The sequence below is a fragment of the Rissa tridactyla genome, chromosome 2 (genome assembly GCF_028500815.1).
Source record: "Rissa tridactyla isolate bRisTri1 chromosome 2, bRisTri1.patW.cur.20221130, whole genome shotgun sequence".
Classification (NCBI taxonomy): domain Eukaryota; kingdom Metazoa; phylum Chordata; class Aves; order Charadriiformes; family Laridae; genus Rissa; species Rissa tridactyla.
Genome location: NC_071467.1, coordinates 113,070,197 through 113,090,708, shown reverse-complemented (window position 1 = coordinate 113,090,708; position 20,512 = coordinate 113,070,197). Strand labels below are relative to the sequence as shown.

Sequence of the window (20,512 nt, the reverse complement as noted above, 5' to 3'; positions counted from 1 at the left end):
ATCCCAAGTCCACTCCGCAGCAATCTCATCAATACTTTCATGAACATTAGCTGGCGCTTTGTGAATAAATTGGAACAGATTTAATCATAGACTGGTTAGAGTTGGGAGGGACCTTAAAGACTACCTAGTTCCAATCCCTTACACCTTTCCTTAACATCCCCTTAATGGTACGCCATATATACCATACTTTTTTTCTTTCTTTTCTATATGGTATTCTTAGGGATTTCATTGCTTGTCTGTATTTAAAATTTGATAGCACAGAAGGCCAGCTGCGTTTGGGCCTGCACAGAAGATAAGGTGTAAATGCTTGCACAGGATTCTTTTACCCATAAACCCCGCCTGGCACCCATCCACCTAAACCTTCCACCACACTCATGGCGGGGACGGGGTGTGCCAGCTCTTAAAAGCGATGGGAGCAGGACACCCCAGCTTGGCAAAATGCGCAGGGACAGATTCCACGGGCCCGGGCCCGGGCCCGGCTGAAGGTGGCGGGTCGCGCCGCGGCCTTGACTGGGGGGCTCCGGCTGGTCCGTACAAACAAAACCGAGGAGCAAACGCAAAGGAGAAGGTCGCAGACCTACCTCTCCCCGCCACAGCAGCGAGTCAGCCGGCCCACCCGGTGATAAGGGGGGAGCCGAGGCGGAGAGCTGGCCGCAGCCCTCCTCACAGGGCACGACCCCCCTCCCTTTGCTGCCTGCTGAGGAAAAGAGAAACGGGGATGGGGGGAGAGGCAAGCACTCCCCCTCCAGCAGCGCGTTTAGCGCCGGGGGCTGACTGCTGCCTCACCGTCCCTGAGCTGAAAAGGCCGCCTCAGGACACAGACACCCGCCTCCCTTTCCCTCAGAGCTCCGGACAGCCGGGGCTCCGCGCCGCCCGCCCTGCGCAGGCGCACCGCCCTCTCGCCCCTTCCTCCATGGCGGCTGCGCAGTCCGCCCCACCGGCCTGTGTCAGGGGCTGTGGGGCGAGGCGAGTGGGCAGCGGTCTCGGTAGCAGTGTGGGACGCGTGCCGCTACTGCAACGGCTGCCCACTGACCCCGACCGTGCCCGGCCGCCCTCCCCTCAGCGCCAGCCCCTTCCTCCGGGTGGTTTGAAATGAACCGCTGTTTCCTACCCGCGTTCCCGCTGTGGCCGTAACCGCCCGGCGGAGAAGGGGAGGAGGCAAGAACGCGGGGCGGGGGAAGAGGAGGGCGGCCTGGAGCGGCGCGGCTCGTCTCCGCCGAAGGCTCCGGTTCCTGCGGGCCCCTCACGGGGGAAAGAAGCAGGGTGGGGAGGGCAAGAAAGGGGGGAAGCGAGGTAGCTGCCGCCTCGCCGCGGCCTCTGGACGGTCCGTGCCCGGCGGGCAGCCGCGCTCGCCCTGGGGCGGCTTCTGCCTCTTGTTCCTTGGACTCTGGGCGTGGAGGAGCGAGGGAAGGAAGGAGCCTGAGGCCATTCCGGGACCGGCGAGCCCCCTCGCAGCCGTGGAAGGGGAGGGTGAAGCAAACCTACCCCCCCTCCCCCGTTAAGCCGTCGCGGCGCTGCGGCGGGCGGGCCCGCAGGTAAGGCTTCTCGGGGCCCGGGCGAGCAGAGGGTGAGGGCCGGGGAGGGAGGGAGGGTGCCATAGACACACACACACAAACCCGGGCGGGGTGGGGAAGCAGGGTGGGAACCCGGTTCTTCGGGTTTCGAGAAGCGGGGAGGGCACGTTGGCTCCGCCGGGGCTCCCTCGGCAGGTAGGTGAACGGGAGAGGGGAAACGATACCGCTGGGGGTGTCCGTGTCGTCCCCCCCCACCCCGCTTCTTTGCGGCCGCTGTCAGGCGCGATGCGGGCGGGCGAGGGGAAGCCGGGACCGCCCGAGCCCCTTCCGGCGGGGCTCAGCCCCTCGGGGGTCGGGGCAGGCCGGCGGGAAGGTGCCGTTCCCGCCTGGGTGCGGAGTGGAAAGGAGGGGGAGGAAGAGGAGGGAGATGTCCCCAAATCACAGCTGCGTGTGTGGGGGTGCCTTTCTGGCTCGCACTTCCTCGAAGCACGTTCCCCCGAGCGGCAGGGCGTGCCCCCTCGGTAAGGAGCTACGGCGGGGTTCGGTGAGGCCTTCTGATGCTCGGTCGAGTTTTCTTCTTATTTCAGAGGGCGTTTTTTGATTTGTTCTTGGTGTGCCCTGCTGCTGTAATGGCACAGAGGCTGTTGATGAGGATAAGAGAGAGGGACCCATTCATGAGTTTGGAAGGAGCCCGAAAACAGCTCCGGGCTGTGATTTGCTCCCAGTATTCAAAGTGGTTTCCAGTTTGAACCCTAGCGTGATACTTTGAAGGGCAGTGCTACGTATTTCACTGATAATAAAAACGTTTTGTAAATGGAGCGGCATACTATGTTGAATTTGTATGACCTACTCGGTGACTCCCTCATTTTAGAGAGATTTACAGACGTTTTTGCCTTGAAATGAGGAAGGTTTAGGATCAGTTTTATCCCTTTAAAGTATCAATCAAACATCTTTGAAAATATCTGGGGGTTTTTTTTTGGTTAAAAACTTCCTATAAGACAAAATCAACGCTTGTCTGGTGAGTTCTTCAGACATTCATTGTGTCTTGACTGTAAAGGGATGTAATTAAATGTATTGGGGCCCAGGAACAGTTATCTTCTTAATATACATCTGCTTCCTCGGTTAATGTAATTGCTTAGTGATGATGTAGGAACAGATGAAAGGTGCTCTAGCAGTAGAAAATAGTTTGACGTACATGACATGCTTTTTCCATTGCTTTGTGTAACTTGGGTTTGGAGATGTTTACCTTAGAATGTGAAGTCAGTCAGTTGTACCTGAGCTGAATTCCTGGCTGTAGCTGAGAACTTGTGAATAGAAGACTGTTGCGTGAAATGAGTCAGGTGTAAGCTTGTTGCTCTAAACATCAGTGCTGCTTATGAACTGATTCCAAAGGAGCTTATTTTTACTTTTTTTTTAATGACTCTCATTGTCTCGGAAGATGGTATAGCGCTTTAATGCATGTGAACTTTTAGAAAGTGCTGTTTAAATTGGACTCCAAGTAGAGGGGATCTGTAGAACATGTGAAGGTCTAGACTTTCACATAGTGCACAAGTTGTGATGTGCATACACCCAAATAAACTAGATTGGTGTCACATACAATTGAATACCTCTGGTATATAATGCCAGCAGAGGATTAGAAACCAGTAACAGATTTGATACTGTGTTATTGTTCGTGTTTGTAAGATCCTGATGTGAAGGTGTGTGGAGATAATTGTGGGTCAGTACAGTCCAGTAGTGTTACCAAAAATGATTAGAGATGCTTTCTGAGAAAGTAATCCAAATTTATTATCTTGACTATCTGGAAACTAGGTAACATGTTAAGTGTATGTAATGGACAGTTTGTGTTTGTGCATTACATGTCCTTGAAAATAGTTTCTGTAAATAGTGCTTGTGAAGATGATAAAGTTCATATTTTTTTGTGTTAGGCATGCAGAGTTAGAGCTGCTCCACGGGAAGAAGTGAAGGGGCACCTCCCAAAGGGCCAGGTGGGAACAAGTGTTTCGAAGCCTACCAGCCTGCTACCACAGCACAGGGCTAGTCAGCAGGAGTGGTGTCAGCTGATTGAAAAAACAGCAGGTGGAGAAAGCTCTAAGGGGTACCCAGCAGAATTTGTCCTGCTTGCTTCAGTAGCTTTTCTGCATTGTACTGTAGCAGTAGTAGAAAAGAGTGTAGGAGTGTATTAAATTGGTAATGGAAAAATATCTTAAATAGTTGCAGCTTGTTACTGAATGTGGGTTGTTACCATGGGGCTCTCTGTTTGTTTCATTAAAAAAAATGGAGGCTCAATATAGTAGCAGTGTTTTTGTTTGGTTTTTTTTTAATGAGTAATGAATCATTCTTTTGCAAAATGACAGAAAGGATAATCATTTTGAAAAAGCTGACAGTGTAAAAATGATGATTGTTCCATTTTAGAATAAACATTTATGGAAGATTCTTGTTACTTTTTTATTATACGTTCCCATCATTTTTCATGGTGCTCATCATAGTACTGTCATTTCCTCATACTTTAAAATTACATTTGATTTCTTAGGTTGTTCCTGGATCTTCAGCATTTATGGTAGCACTGATTCTAGAAAAGTCCAGCTGTGTTAACACTGCTTGTCTGAAACCTTCGTACGCTTTGCATTGTGCCCTGAGAGATCCTTTGGTGAGGTGCTATTGTAAGAACTTGGTGGACGCTTCTTGTCACTGATGATAACATCCTGTATGTAATGTTTTATTTTGTGGAGTAATGGTATCTCCAAGTGCAGCTGTTACCAACTGACTGGCAGAGAACTCATACTTCATAAAATAAGTGCCACTGCTTGAAATTGCATCACCACGTGGTGTTGTCTTGGAATTCTGGTAATTTGCAAAGGCTGAGGAAGGTCACCAAAGGCAGCTTGGTGGGTCTGGAGGTGCCTGGTAGTTCTACAGCCCCGTAGGACACATTGGTACAGTTACTGTCTTGTGTTGCTTTAAGTTTACCAAACTAATCAGGCGAGGTTACACTTTATGGCTCCATCAGGCAACAATTTTGCAGACTGCGTAATGGCTTTTTGATTAACTGGAGACTTTCTGTTTACCTATAGCTTTGTAACACCATCAAACTGAGGGATTTAAGCCCCCTCTAAGGAATTGTCATTCTGTTCCGAAACACCATGAACTCATAAGAAGTTGTATTTCTCAGATTTTAAAATGGCAAATAAACTGTGAATATGCTGCATTAAAGCATTGTGCAGTTGTCAGTTTGTACTGAATTAACTTTCAACTCCCCAGAGAGTAACTTTTTTTCCTGAAGAAGCTGACATGACCTTGTCCTCTCAGAGCAGAAACTTTGTGCCAGCGGTTTCTGAAGTGGGCCATGATTAGAGATGAACAGGTTTTTTTAAATGGAAACACTATTCATGAACTGGAATAACTTTGTCTCCATCATAGTGGTAAGCACTGTAATCTTTTGGCAGACAGTAATTATATGCTTTTCTCAGTGTTTGCTTTTTCCCTTTAATGTTAGGCTCTTTTACTCATATTAGCAGCTCTTTTTTGCAATAGCTCTAGTTGCAGTTAATCTTTTTCTGAACAAGGTTATTCTGAATGAAAATTCTAAATAAACCCTTAAAACTATTGCATTAAAACTCTGTTTACTTCTATCTCTCACTCTCCACACAATCCTTTGTTGGGTCATGGGTCACCCTGTGGTCATGCAGCTGCTTTTCCTTCTCAGGTGCTTTTGGGCCCATGGACAGACATTCTAATTCCAAAGAGTGTACCCTTGTATAGGGGCATTTTTCTGGGGAAGACTCTTATGTTAGTCTTGCATAATTTTATCTCAAGTAAAATTTTGTATTTTTATTCTGTGTCCATTTATTTCTGTGTCTCCTTTAGAGTTTGCTTTGACAAAGCACTGAAGGTTAAGCAAATAAGACCGTGATTTCCAATGTGATTTTTTTTTTCCTGCTCCTTAGCAAATATGAATGCTACTTCTCCTGTTTTGCAGTAATAATACCTCTGGCTTATTTGTAGCTTTGTGTTGCTAGAGCTGCAGTTTCATGAGACAGTTCTTTAAAATTGCTGGGTTGGGTTTCCCACTGTTCTTCTAAGCACATTAATTTTTAGAACTTCGCTTTAATTGTGGGTATGGTAGCTTCCATACCTTCAGTCATCATCAGTATTCATTTGGTGAAGTAAAGAACCAAGTGCTCAGTTAATGTATGAAGTATATTTAAATTCTTTAATTTCAACTCCATCATCAGTTTGTAGCACTCCTGCTCCTTAGATTTTTCTTTTTAGTTAGGTATTTGAAAAAGCTTTTTCTCTTTTTAGTAAATTTCACAGGTATATTTTTTTAGTATATTTAACATTTGTGGAACTGTCAAAATTCAAAATTAGTTACTACTGTGTGTGTTTTATCAGCAACCTGTGATTAGCTTGCTGGTGAGGAATGTTTGGGATTTTTTTTCCCCTCCTGCTTCTTACATTAATAAATAAGGAAAATGAATGTGTTTCTAACATCATTTGTTCAAGTAACATTCATTCAGATTCTTCTAGGTTTTTAGACTGTTTGATTTCAAGAAATTCCAGCCTTCCTCTGTGTTCAAATGTCAGAATTCCCCTCTCCCACAGGCCTCATTGCCTTTTTGTTCTTATGAAATCAAAGAATTCAGCCACTAATTTAAATTGAATCAACTTGTAACTGAAATTGTTCACACAGACTATTACTACGTATCCTATAAGATCTTTGGGTCTTGTTGAGAAAATGTTTAGTGCTATGTCTTGTTAAGAGAGACATACAATTCTGTAACAAACCTAGCTATTTATGTACTCCAATATTGGTAAATTACATTCAGATGATATTTTATAATGAACAACTTCCCAGTTTACCTATCGTATCATACGTTAAAGATACCAATTTCCATTAGCAGGGGCAGTTAGCTCTATTGCAATATTCTGCAGAACCTCCCTTGTGGTCCACTCAATTCAGTGTTTAAAGGTGTGTAGCAGATAAAAACAATAATTCTGCAAGTGGACAACTGAAACTGTAAGAAACTTTGCCTGGATATTATGGGTAAAAGGTGCAATTCCTTCCCAGGATTAAAATAGTTTACTCCTTTAAAGATATAAACTGCTATGTTTGTGGCTTTGCACTTGAAATGCAGAGGCTGCTGGCTTGTATTCCAGTGTTAATTAGGAAACTCTGAGGCTGGGTCTAGAGCAGGGCTGTTCTTTTCTGTTGTTGGATCAAATATACAGAGATTGTTTCTACGCAGGTGAATTTTAACTATCTTGTGGCCTTACTTTGAAAGAGAAAAGGAGAGTTTCAGTCTGTTTATTTATAGCCTGTTCACACTGTAGTATCTGAATGCCTTGCATGTATGTGATGCCAAATACACTGGCATAGGCCCAGGCATCAGAACAGGTGGTGCCATTGAAGGTGGTGAGTGATAGGGCTTTAATTCGTAGTGTAGCTTCTCTTTTACGTAAGACAGGTCACACTTTTTTCTACGAAATGAAAAAGAAACAAAGAGAACATTTAGTCAGAAGGTAATAGGAAGAAGAGTAGACAGCAAAGGCTTAGGGAAGAGATAAAATTTATATATGCCTAAAGTGAAGGCAAGTGAGAGAGGGAACTTGAGGGATTTCCGCACAGGTCTTCTGGTTTGTTGGGGACTTCAGGCACTTCACTTTTTTGAATGAAATACAACAGGATGTCCCTTCATCAGTTGTGTAATATAGCGTATAACCCAGCCTACAGTAAGAAATAAATATGTAATAGATGTGACTCAAGTATTCTGAACCGTAAATGCAGCAGATTATAATGTACTTTCCTTTTATTGTCTTTTATACTTTAGGAACGCCAATGTAACAAACTGTTCTTTGGTGGTTGTGTTTTGTTTTGGGATTCTGTTTAGTTATTTTCAGTGAAAATTCTAATGTTATGGCTTATATTGAATTTTTTATAATATGCAGCAAAATAATTTTTCTAGAAATTAGCAAGTTATGGAAGTGAAGCACCTAAAAAATACTTCTGCATGCACGTGAAATATTTGGCACCTTATATTTTTCTGAGAAGTAATGTCATAATACATTCAGTATTAGACTAACGAGTCTGTTAGCAATAGAACTAGATCTCTTTAGTACTGAACTGTATAACAAGACGTGAAATACTCTGACATACATCAGCTTAATTAAACATTACATGGAATGGAAAAAATTGTGAAAAATTGAAAAAAATATCAAATCATCTTATTAAAGAAAGCTTATATTGAGGTTTAGTTTCAAAGCTGGCAGCAATAATAAATATAGAATCATATAGTCTTTTATTTTGTAAGGAACCTCTGGAGGTCACCTCTTGCCCAAAGTGTGGTCAGTTACAGCAGGTTTTTCGGCCTTGTCCAGTCAAGCTTTTAATATCTTCATGGCTGGACACTTCACAGCCTCTCTAGGCCAGTGTTTAACTACCCTCTCTTCTTCAACTCCAGGGTCACCTATTTGCACATGATTCCTGTTGGAGATGTTGGCGCTCTAGAGTTGCGTGTACCTGTGCTGTAATGCATGTTCTCTAATGCACATGCTGGTGAGATTGCAGCTCACAAGCTCGCATTCATGCCCCTAAGGTGTGGGTTCTCCTCCCTTGCCGCACCCTGTATGACCACCTCCTAGCTGGGGCATGGGACCTTGCACCCCCCAGGAGGGATGCTGTGCTGTCTGGTCTGGCCAGATATCACAATGCAGTCAGCGGGATGACTTCTGGCAGTGTCAAACCAAGTTTTGGCCGATGCTGTTTCCTTTCCAAGGTCTTTCCCGCTTGTACAGACTTTCATATTTTTTTATACTTATTTTCAAGAGGACTCCTTTATTTCAAACATTTCTTTCTAATTCCCTAGATACTGTGTAATCTAACTGATGATCCTCTTGCTGTTCAACATGACCAATTTTGTGCAAATATCCTGACAGGAAGATTTTGCATATTTGACTCACAGGCACACAAAAATTCCTATCCTCACATTTGTTATTATCCAGACCATTTTGCCAAGGATGAGGCTTGTAAGCACCACTCGCTATGTCCCCTGCGTCACTAAGCAATGGTGTTAGTTTTCTTAATCTTCCTTTTGTTCCGAATGTTCTTACAGTAGCCTTTCTCTTTGTCCTTATCAGCCTTTTGCTAGTTTTGACTTCAGTTGAGCTTTGGCTTTCCGAAACCCTCCTTGTAGGCAAAGGCAACATCTCTGTATACCTTCCAGGTAATCTGTCCCTCGTTGCTTTTTCGGCTTTGGGCTCATCCTTATGTGAGAAGCGTGGCAGATGGCTGGAAGGGATGCAATGCTTGCCTTCCTCCACAGTGACTTTGGCACAATTATGCTACAGCGAGCCTGAGATGAAGTGCTTTTTGCTCCTTTAAAGCCTCAGCATCTAACTTTTTAAAATTCACTACTCTATGTATATACGTTAGTACTTACTGTCAGTCTCAACATAGCTATACTAAAAATAGCTATATAACCTATTACATTCAATTCTCCAAATCAGTCTGACAGCTAAGAAAAACTCACTGAATTAACAAACCGAAGTTAGTTGTCTATTAAAAGTGGTGTGTTGTTTAAAGGATATCCACAAATGCAGTTCAGATCTATGGTATGTACAGTTTTTACTTATGTGGTAAAAACTAGTTAAGAAATACAACCCTTAACACACACATTAAAAGAATTTCATTTCATGCGTAGTGACTCTTTTAGTAGATAGGTTTTCTATTGCTTATGTGAACTGATCTGTTGTAATAACATAATTTCTTGATTTTTTTCTTTTTTTTTTTTTTTGACTAATATATAAACTTGTGAAAACCTTCTCTAGTAGGAGGGTATTATTTTGTGTTGATGCAACTTCTGCTTTGGGCTCTATCTGCTTTTCTTATTTGAAGTCAGCCAATGAGAATTACTGAAAAAAGATGCAGATTTTTGGAGACACTTCTGAATGTGGGCAGCGACCTGTAGCTCTGAAGTTAAACATTTGCCACACAGATCTCCAAACTGCTTTCTGCATTTATGTATCTAAATTTATCTGAGTACAAAACATAAGTTTGTTTGCTTGTTTATAAGATTAAAAAGACAGACTCTTACTGAATGGATTAACAGTGGCAAAATTTGTCCCAGGCCTTATCTCAGAGTCTCCCTTCACCCTGAGTTCGAGTTCTGCTGTCCTACTTCCAAGACCCATCTTAACCTCGGATAAGAGTGAGGCTGGAATCTTGCATTTCTTCCTGAAAATGTTCTGCTACCTAACACCATAATGAAAGCCAAAACATGCAACAACAAAATCATGTTGTGGGGGAGTAACAAATAAATTAAACCATGAGACACAGGCCAATGGTAAAAACACTCCCTGGCAGATGAGTCCTCGGTGTTGATCCAAACACTCTGCACTGCAAAATGAACGAGCAGCCTGCAGAGGAATGGATGGAATCCAGGGGTGTACTTACATCCACTTTTCCCCATCAGGAATGTGTTCATTACTGGATGGGATGATAGAACTGCATCTTCTCTGGCTCCTTCAGATACTGCGGGTTTATTCCTCTACTACTCATCTGGAAACATTGCAAGCTCTCCTCTAAGGTTTTTACACAGTGGAGTTGGTCTGCACCTGTAGTTCTGAGTGTGTTTAGTTTTGATCTCAGAATAGCAACTGGAAATGCATAAGATTATTGCATAATTGTTGTATCTGTCCTATGCAGCAGCTTTTAAGAGGGGGGACATCTAGTTTTGAGTCTTTGTTGTCTTTTCTCTCATCAGCAAATATGCTATTTCCCCACATCAAAGCACTTAAAGAACAGTAAAATACCTGCAGAATTTGAAGCAGAATAAAAGACTTCCTGCCTGCAAAGAAGAGAGAGAACTGGCAGCATAAAGTTATGGAGGGGAGAAGTGTAGAAGCTAAAATGAAAAAAAAAAAAAAACAAAAACAAAAAAACCAACAAAAAACCCCACAAAACCAAACCAAAAAAACCCCAAACCTGTGATGCTACTTGGTATCTTTTAGTGACAGAAAGTACCCCAATATATTTTGTCTTTGTGATTGCTGTATAAAAATCACAAAGTAAAAACAGTGATTGCACAAAAATACTCCAGTCACATTTCCCCGCCCCCAGTTAAACTGTAAGGAATTCCTGAATGTTTGCTCATTAGACCCAGTATGAAAGATAGTTCTCACACACGTTCAGGTTTCAAAAAGCTAGCCAATAGTTGTTCCCTTCTAGACCTTTTCTATTTGCATGAAGAAAATTATTTTCCCTGTATCTGTGTGGGACACTTACCTCCTTTATATCAAATTGCTGTTATCTGACATTTGGAAAGACCTGGATGTCTGGAAGTAGGATTTCTTTAGGATATTTCAAAAAATTAATTTAGATTACTTTTTTGAGTAATGCTTCGCTGTCTGTGGCTGTATGTGCTATGTTTTGATTTGGTAGTAATTTTCATATTCTTGCAATTGATAACGGAGGCTTCTGGAAGAAGACTTAAGAGTATTTTATGTATCATTCTGGGTATACGATGCTAGTATGTTTCTCTCTTCATTTCCCAAATTAGGAATCTTGCTAAGGAAAAGAATGTTTGTTTGTCTAGAAATGTCTTTACTTCTACTGCAGTAAAACTTCTCCTTTAGTAGACCACTGCAGTTCTCATTCAGTTGCCGCTGAATGAGAACTGCTGCATTAAAATGTAAATAAACCCCATCTACCTGCTTGGATGGCTTGAAAAATTTGTCTACTGATCTATCTTTTCTGCTTTGGAGAGAGCTCTAATGATTGTGTAAGTTTAATTCTTGAAAGTGTTGTTACCTGTAGGTTTTCTTCACTTTCAGTAAAATTAAATGGATACTTATTTTTAGGAGTTGTGAAAAATGACAACGTACATAGGTATCGTTATTGAGGTAGGAACAGTTGACATTTGTGCGTAACTTTGAAGCTGTAGGTAAACTGATGGGTTCTGTTTAGTAGAAGAATGCTGTGTGCATCTTGTAGGATGCAACGGTGTTCTATAAAGCTGCCACAAGATTTTGTGATAAAATTTTCCTAGAAATACAACTGCTGGATAATTTGTGCCAATGGCACGTAGGTTTCTTGAGTGTTATACAGCTAAAGATTTGGAAAACGTACTACATTTTGGAGTTTGGATTGTTTGGGTTTAGTTCCATATCTGAAAACTAAGCTTTTTCCTGTCTGTTTTTGCAAATACAGAACCAGAGAATAAAAATGGGAACTCCTGGATCAGGACGGAAGAGAACTCCAGTGAAAGACAGGTTTTCTGCAGAAGATGAAGCTCTGAGTAACATTGCCAGAGAGGTTTGTTCATTTCAAATTATCTTAAATTCAGAAGTTGGGATGAAAGCAATCTTATTATCCAGAAAAAGTTAAATTTTTTTAAGCTGTGCATTAAAAAGTGTAATCAGGCAAAAATACAACAATTAATACAAACTAAGAGTATTTTCAGTCACAAAATCACATTTACTGAAATGTTGTCACAATGATATGTTAATTGTAAGATTAGCGTAACTTCCCAGGATCACACTTAAAGCTTAGCAGATTTTCTATGGGTAGTTATATGCTTAGCTAAAGATAAATGAGTAATCCAGCTGCTATCTCAGGTCTAAAACTAAAAAAATTCCCCATTTGTCCCATTGCAGTGTGTAGTATTCTTAAGATGGTAAGTATAGTGTACTAGTGTTAAATAAGTAATAGTAATTATTAAACGTTATTTGTAATATATTCTCTTTCAAATGTGCAAAGTCACATTTCTGTCAAAATAAGCCTAATATGTACACTATACCAGGACTTTCTTAACAGAGTCACCCTCTGAAAAATAGAGAGCTGGAGGTAACCAGCCAAAAATGTAATTAATAAGAAGTTGATACAAAGGGTAAATTTGTATACAAAGGGGAATTTTGTCCCACCGGATATAGGAAGGAGGCAGCTGGAATTTAGAGTCTTACAGACGTCTATTTGGACTTGAGTTTTTCTGGGAGGAAATGCTGTAACTTGGGAACAAAAGCATTAGTACTGTTTGTATACAAGTGGATACAGAAGCTTTGCGCTACACTATCTACAAAGCTGCTCACCCTACTTGGCAAAATGCAGATTCTAATTGGCCTTATAATGTAAACTGGTGTCTGTATATGTAGGTGTAGTACATATATGTGTATGTAAGACAAAATGGGTAGGTGATAGGTCTTTGAAAATACAGCTTTTGTATGCATTTTCAAGCGTAGCAATCATAGGCTGTAGGCAAAGAAAATGCTCTGTCAGCACAAAAACATTTTCATTTAGTTGGTAACTTTCCAGCAGGCTATGTTCACACCAAATATAATGGAAGTTCTCACCCTACGAGATATGTTCTGTGAGGGCTTCTGGGTCATGTACAGTCTCACTCATCGAGTTTCATCTCCCATTTTGGGGAAAAATGGCTAACAAAGAAGAAGGAATCTGGCTTTAAATTTCTTTCAAGTATTCTGTGCATGGTTTCAGTACAGTAACATCATCTTGCAATTTAGCCTAGAAAAAAAGGTCTCAATAGCAAGGTGTAATAACTATTCTCTTACTTTAAAATTACTGGGGGGCTTTGTTCTCTTACATCTCTAACCCCCCACCGCAATTAAAATTTGAGTATGAGTGTAGATTAAACAAAAAGGAAGGGTTCCCCCCCTCTCAGTGCTAAACTAAAATAATGCTAGGTCTCACAGCTAGAGGTGTTATCTCGCAGAGATAACCGAGTTGAATATATCTGTTCCAAGGATTAATGTATATTAAGCCTTCCCTTCTCTTCTGTCAACAATGAACTGGAAAACAACTTGCTGAAAAGCTCTAAAACTTATTCATTATTCTGATGTTAATCTAAATCTGCTAAAGATAAGTAAAATTATGTTGATCAGCATATCATTTAAGGGGTAGCCATTTCGTATTGTCTTTAACTGGTTTATGTCTATTAATAATTCTTAAAACCTATTTGAATTAAATTGTTCTAAATGTTCCTTCTGATTTTCTTATTAGAATTACTTTTTCTCTTTCTGATATTCTGGCATTTTGAGGGTCACCTTTCATGGCTTGTTAGGGAGAAGAGTATTCAACATATTTCAAAATAAAATGGTTTGTTACCTTTACATATATGTTTTCCAGGCTGTGTATAGAACCATTTCTTCTTTTGTGTTGCTATATCCAGGTTTGCCTTTAACAGTCTTAATTTAAAATTGTTATCCAATTTTAAAATAGTGTGAAAAGTTGTATGTCGTCATTAATATTAAACATTCATTAACATTTAATTAACATTAAAATATGTACTACTGTCAGGTTGTTAATCCTTTGGTCTGCGTAGGAGAAGCTGGCCCTCAGACCCCATGTCAGACGGCAGCTGTTGACATGGAGTTGGTAGCTATAACTCATAGTATTAGCCAACTTACTCTAAAGAAAATTTTTACTTTAAAGGAACAGAATGCATTTCTTAAGATACCACAGCAGAGGCCAGTTAATAAAACTAAGTTTTGTCGTTACATTTGATTTTACTGTACCATATATATGCTTTATCATTTGAGGATGGGGAAAAGCTTTCATTTACCATGCTGACATAGGGCATGCCAGTTCTCAGTGCATGAATATATAGAGTAGATGTACTTTGCCGTTCTGAGGCCATTATCTCAGCAATATGGCTTGCTTATCTTTTTATTGTCAACGAGTGTTTTGTTCTTCAACTTCCTCTTATGAAATTACCTTTTTAGCAGATGTTACTTACAACAGTTGAATTGAGTCCCATAATCCAGAAGTCAGATGTCTTGTGAGGAAAATGTTCCTAAAAGGTGTTCTAGGTATCAAGAGATGGTAAAAAAAAAATATGCTGAAACAAAAGGCTGTCACTCAGTATGATCTGCATGGAAAAACTGCATGGAAGTGCTCTGGGATTCAGAGCAGTCACAAAATGACACTAGGAATTATCAGAGTTTGTAATACTTGCAAAGACTTCTAGTGTAGTGGATGAAATTTCAGTGGTTTTTTTTTTCTTCAAAGTTCAGATTTCAGAAAGCACTAATTTTACTCTTTCTTACATTCTTATTTGACAAAATTGAGATTTCCTTGTTGTATGGGATGTGTCAAAAAAAGTGTTATCTTCCTTTTGGTACCAACAAACATCTGCTTGCTAGGAAATTTGTGTAAAGAATTCTTTGGTACTGATCCAATAAATTAATTTCTGGATATTCTTTTTTTTTTTCTGCACTGTTTGAATCTGATGTGTCATCTTGTGAAAATATTTAATGGAAGACAAGGGCACTATATAGGATCTAAGGGGCTTGTTCAAATTACTTCCTCCTTGTGAGATTTCTTTAATTTTCTCCATCTTTCCTCTGCATTGGATAACTTTTCCTCTGTTGGTCGTCTACTCCCCCTCACTTCTTGTAGCTCTAGCACTGTTATGTAGAGAGTTCTTTCATATCTTTTACTTTCTGTGGGAATTTGCATTGAGACAAGCTCTTTTGCAATCCCTCTGCACTAAACAAGGCACAAGTATGCTTAACATCAACATTGGAGTGAATTACCGCCTTATTCCAAGACCTCCTGAGTTACCAGACTTCTTTCTTTGGGACCTACGTTGTATTCTGTTGTGAGTTATCCTTCCTGGCGTTGAATTCCCTGTGCTCACTGAAACTGAGGAAGAGTAAAGGTGATGTACATATCCAGGAACAGTATCTATGCATCCTTTTCTGGAAGAAATGCACTCTCCATATTATTCAGTGCCTTAAGTGAGATTAGTTGCAGTTGATCAGTTTGGAAGTCTTACCTTCGTATGACAGAGAAGATTACCATTTTATCATGTTTGTTTCAAAAGCTGTGGGAACAGGTATAAGTATATTGTCCAGGTGTTCCCTGTAAGGAGAAAAGGAACTCTCAGTGTAAATGCACCCACCTACGTTCAAGTGGAGTATTGGCAAGTGTCTTCCAATTATAGTAAGGTTAATTTGAAGTCAGCTAATCCTTTGTTAAAAAAAAGGGGGAAAAAAAAAAGTCTATCTCCTAAAAATATGAAGAGTTCCTTTATACCACCTTCTGGTTCTTTCTCTAGCTGTTGTAATAGATTCTGAAGCTTTCTGAATCTGTTAGCTTTTTCAGATTGACAAAGAATATAAGCCAGCTGGTGTGGAAGACAGTTTCTTCTGTCTCGTGGAAAGTTCTGCCTTTCCAAATAACAGATAGGGATTGTCTAGCATGAGTTCAGGCTCCTGTCAAGATTAGGTTCTTATGTGGGAATCCTTTTTGTTTAACAAATAACCAAATGAAAATTGGAGGTTCATATTCTCAAGGTTCTATTCACAGTCTACACTTGATACAGCTGATATGACCTCAAGATCTGTTTTCCCTGTGGTTTTGTTGTGGAGATTCTCTGCTTATAAAGCTGTTTTGTGGGCAGAGTATCTTCAGTTGACATCTGCGTCACTCCTTCACTTGTCTCTGTAATTTACAGACAAGTTGTTGTGTTCATTTTAAATATTCAGCAGTAACCTGTCTTCACCAGGCATCTCTTATGATTACTTGAGACCTCTTTCTCCAAGACCAGTCTTACATGAAAGAGCAGATGTTTCAGTGACCTCTGCAATCTTACATTGACTTCAGTTCAAGCTCAGGTACAATGAACATTGTGCCAGAAAGTGAGAAGAGTCTGACTCTTGTCATCTCATCAGCCTCAACCCAATAAGCAACAGTCTGAAGGGACAATCAGGATTTATTTCTTCATATCCTTTCTTTCCGTGCTTGCGTCAGCAGTCCTTCCATTCTTCGGGGCTGAATAACTCTAGATGACAAAGAATTAGAGCTCATTGACATTGATTGCATCACTGTTCACTTCATTTCCTCCTTGTAGATCTTGTCTGTGTTTTTTCAGGAACTGTTGTCATGACTCTGTTTGCGTTGTATAGCAGGAGCCTGGAAACTCTTAAGAGGTGTTTTCTCATGGGAGATAGTAAAGATTCATTTGGATTTAAAATTCACTCTAGTCACTCAAACTCTGGGTAGAGTGCAGTTCTTATTTTGGTAAAAATGTCATGTTACTTAGTTGCCAGGGTAGAAAAAGCCAAGAGTTCAGTATTTTAAAATGTTTGAAGGCTATACGATGAATTTAAAAGCAGTTAACAACATACTCTTTGTCATACTGAATCTACTCAAAGTTCAGTACATGTTTCTCTCCTCATACAGCTTCAGCTTTTCTTAAGAAAACAAACAAAACCCCAGAGAACCCCACCTCATACCGGTGTTGTAGATGCTAGACGATTTTTGAGTTTATGTTTTAGCAAGAGATCACTTAAATATTTTTAAATCAGGTATTTCTACACTAGTATTAATTCAAAATTGTGTTTGCGGTTGTTTTTAATAGTGGTTAAGGATATTTTGTAGGAGATAAGGTATTCTAGGGATTCTCTATGTGCGGATCTGTATAATGAATGGAAAAAGAATAAGAGACATCAGAAATAAAGAATCCTAAACCTCTAGGTCATGTAGACCTTAAGATTTTGTTGTTCATAGTCTTTGCTTTGTAGGCAATTGGAGAAAGAGTAGGCACATCAGAAATAGGTGGAAGGAAGCTGTTTCTGAGGAGGCATAAGAAATACATTTGGCACATGAGTGATGATGGTGTTGCCTTGGGTCCATGAGACAGTAAGGAGATGAGGGTAAAAAGCGTGGAAATGAGAACACAGAAGCGAGCAACAGAAGAGAGAAATGCATGTTCACTTAAGAAATGATGAAATAAACTTTGTATCTCAGTGTGTAGTAGTGTATTAAGAAACGGTGAATGCTTTTAAGCTGCTTATCCAGGTGCTTGGCTGGCTGGCTGGCTGTCAGTAGCTCCTGGTGTTCTGTTGGATGCCCTGTGGCGGACACGGAGCCGGGTGCCTGGGCCAAGGTAGCCGTCGCCCTCCCCGCTGCCATCTGGTGGAAGAACGGAAACCTTCCTTGCCTGGACCTCCTGCCTTGGAAAATGCAGCGTTGTAAGCACAGCATATCCCTCGACAGAGAGAGAGATGAGTTTATGTGTAGCCCAGGATGATAAAATAATTTTAATTTTTCAACGAAAATCATTAATATTTTTTCAGAGGTGACTAACGTATTTAGTATATATGGTATTATGCATACTATATTTTATCCTTACGAAGCTTTTATGCTGAACCTGAGCTAATTAATAAATTGCCTTCTCTACAATGTGGAAATTAAAATAAAAATCCTATTGCTTTCTAGTGAATTCTTCTTTCAAGTAAGGGGAAGGAGAAAGATGCCTGTCTGCACTATGGAGACAGATGTTATGCTTCTCCTTGCTCAACACAAGGGGAAGCTTCTACCATATCAATTCTATGTACTAGTATGCTGCTTGTCTTGGCAAAGAACTTACTCATTGCTGTGAAGAGACTAAGAAAAAAACACATCAGAAAGGACACACTACTGACTTGCTCTTTACAAAGGCATTCAAAATAAAATCTGGTCTTTATCTTTTCTCCTTTCTTGACAAAAATATCTTGGATTTAACTGAAGAACTAAATGTTATCCTTGGAAGTTGAGATAAAGTGGTTTGAAAAGTTTTCAAAAGATTGTGCAAAATATGTATTTTTTACAAAAAAGGGAGAAAATGGAATAAGCAGGGGGACTTCAAGTAGTTGTTAGTAATTGGTTTTCAGGTGAAAATGAGGAAACTGGCCATGTTGCCTGTGATGGAGAGAGAACATTCTCTTGCTACCCATATGTTTACTGAACATATGCAATAAAATAATCTAATCAAAGTGAGTACTGCTTTTCAAGGTGGTAGCTTAACTGCTTGAAAACAGCCAGAATTGTCATATTCTTCTAGAATGAAATGCTGTTTATGCAGGTGGAAGGAAACATTAGTTTTGTTTTTGCATGTAATGCTTTTTGTTACCCATTTTGAAATGTAGAATTCCAGAACTCAGCAGTTAACAGATGGCTTTGTTTTGTTACTCAGAGCAGAGTTAATACCCAGAGAAATGCAGATATGGCACTTCGTTTAAAATCACATATTTGTCCTTAGGGTAGGAGGTAAAAGATAAGGAGTAGTATGAGAGAGTTCATGTAGAAAAAACTTTACAGATTTAGTTATTAATTGATTGTTTTTTCCTATCCAAAGTCTTGAGGGCCTTTTTCTTGTGTTGTTTTTTTTTTTCCTACATAATCCTTTTTGTTACAAACATCTTCTATGTAGTCCTCTTATTTCCTTTCTTGATCACTTCTCTGAATAAATTCCGTGCGAAATTGTATCTGTACCTCATGGCTCCTATTTGCCCACCAGAATATATAACCGAGCCATTTCTTTTCATTTTAGCCACCAGTGTAAGTGTACTGGTTCTAACGGGTTTGGATACTTCATCTCTTATTTGCAGTTGAAGCGTTTAAGAAAATTCAGCTATCACATTTCTTTTTTGCAGTTGGAAGTCCCCTTTAGAAACTTTAAGTGTCAGATTTGCTAGATCTTGGACAGTCTACAGTTTAATTTTTACTTAATGAAAATAGGAATTTGGTATCTTAAATAACTTTTGAACTTCAATGATAATATAATGTATCTTTATCAAAAATTATGTATTTTATTTGTGTGTGTCTGTTCTAAAGATTGTATAGAGAGTAATGACCAATGAAACTGAAATCAAGACTGTAGTGGCCAGTCTGTAGTTTTCAAAGACTGGAATTTGTGTAATACAAGCTGTAGAAAGCAACCTGCGCTGACTCCTAAGCTTGGATGAGCAGTGAATAGTGATGTATTTAGAATACTCTTCAACTCTAATGCTAATTGAATTAGAAAAGCATTATAGCACGACTGCCTGTTGTTTTGCTGTTGTTTTTTTTTCCCCAAAAAATTTAACGGCAGTCTAGATTTCCTTTCTGTGCTGCTTTTATAGTCCAAACAGCTTCATCTTTTCAACTTGGTTCTCTATCCAAAGCTGTTGTGGCACTGTATTTCCTGTAGCAGATATTTAAAGACTTCATTTCAATATAGCTGAAGAATTTCATTTGCAAAGAGCAAAAAGTGTTGTTGGAAAATTGTTTCACAAATTTTAAGGCTTTCTTCAGTAACACAACAGAGTGAAGAGCAGCACCCAGGAAGAAAACTATGTCCTTTTGAATTATAGTTATTTCTTTATTAATGTTAGCTTTGAATTTCAATTACATAGTTATCAAGATTAGCGTGAGTGCTCTACTAATAACATGACATCTGCTCTCTAACAATTCTGCTGACAATAAAGAATTTTTTGGTATGATGGCCTTTCAAATGGTAATGTGATTTGTCTCTTGCTTAAGTTTTAGTGAAGGAAGGCCCAGAACTGTGCATTCACTTAACTTGCCAACTTCTTTATCTTTTTGAAATTGTGTACTTTTTAGAGGAATCCAGTTACTCAGATTACTAATAAATGTAATACCAAGCTATTTTCTGCTAAAAGATTTCTCTAAAAAGATAAGACTGACTTTTTTTTTTTTTTTTCAATTTCAGGTACCCATTTTATGACAAACGTTTGTTGAATTCTCCTGTGTTTTATCAAGGGTTTAGTAGATTGGAAGAAACAGGAGTTTCCCCTCTACTGTGGGAATGTGAAAGTTAGGTCTCTGGCTGTAGGACTAGGAGGGAGTGGTGAAATGTGGATTTATTTTTAGTGTGAATCAGTAAACGAATGAACTTTCTACGTTTAACAATAAAGCCTTGCTAGAGTCTAAGGCTAGATGCGTAAACCCAGATGTATCCGCAGCTGTTTGCGTCCTTTCTCTTTCTGTGCTGCATACACATCTGTGTGAAAGTTTATACAGGACAAAGCTATGATTACAGACAATTACAGAGTAGGGCCGCAAGTGAGAAGAGACTTCCTGTTGCATGGGAATTCCCTTGCTGTTCTTGTGTGCCGTCATTGGGTAGGAAGAAGAGTATCTTTATGCTGCTCTGAAAAATGATTACAGCGTGGCAGTCAAGAGAGCTGACGTGGAATCTTGGAATCATTTAATCTGAGTA

The 20,512-nt window shown here is 40.0% G+C and overlaps 1 protein-coding gene across 16 annotated transcripts in view; it reads left to right on the top strand.

Moving 5' to 3' along the window:
• The first annotated feature begins 934 nt into the window (after positions 1-934).
• Positions 935-20,512, top strand: part of LRRFIP2 (LRR binding FLII interacting protein 2) — a 60,294-nt gene continuing 40,716 nt past the window's right edge. For 7 of the 16 annotated variants that reach the window (XM_054191138.1, XM_054191141.1, XM_054191144.1 and 4 more), the window contains exons 1-2: positions 936-1,535; positions 11,719-11,823. In XM_054191138.1, coding sequence (XP_054047113.1) covers positions 11,734-11,823 — 90 coding nt within the window. In that variant the 5' untranslated portion in view covers positions 936-1,535; positions 11,719-11,733. Of the gene's footprint in view, positions 1,536-11,718; positions 11,824-20,512 lie in introns of all 16 variants that reach the window. The other 9 variants (XM_054191147.1, XM_054191148.1, XM_054191146.1 and 6 more) reach the window with 4 other exon arrangements.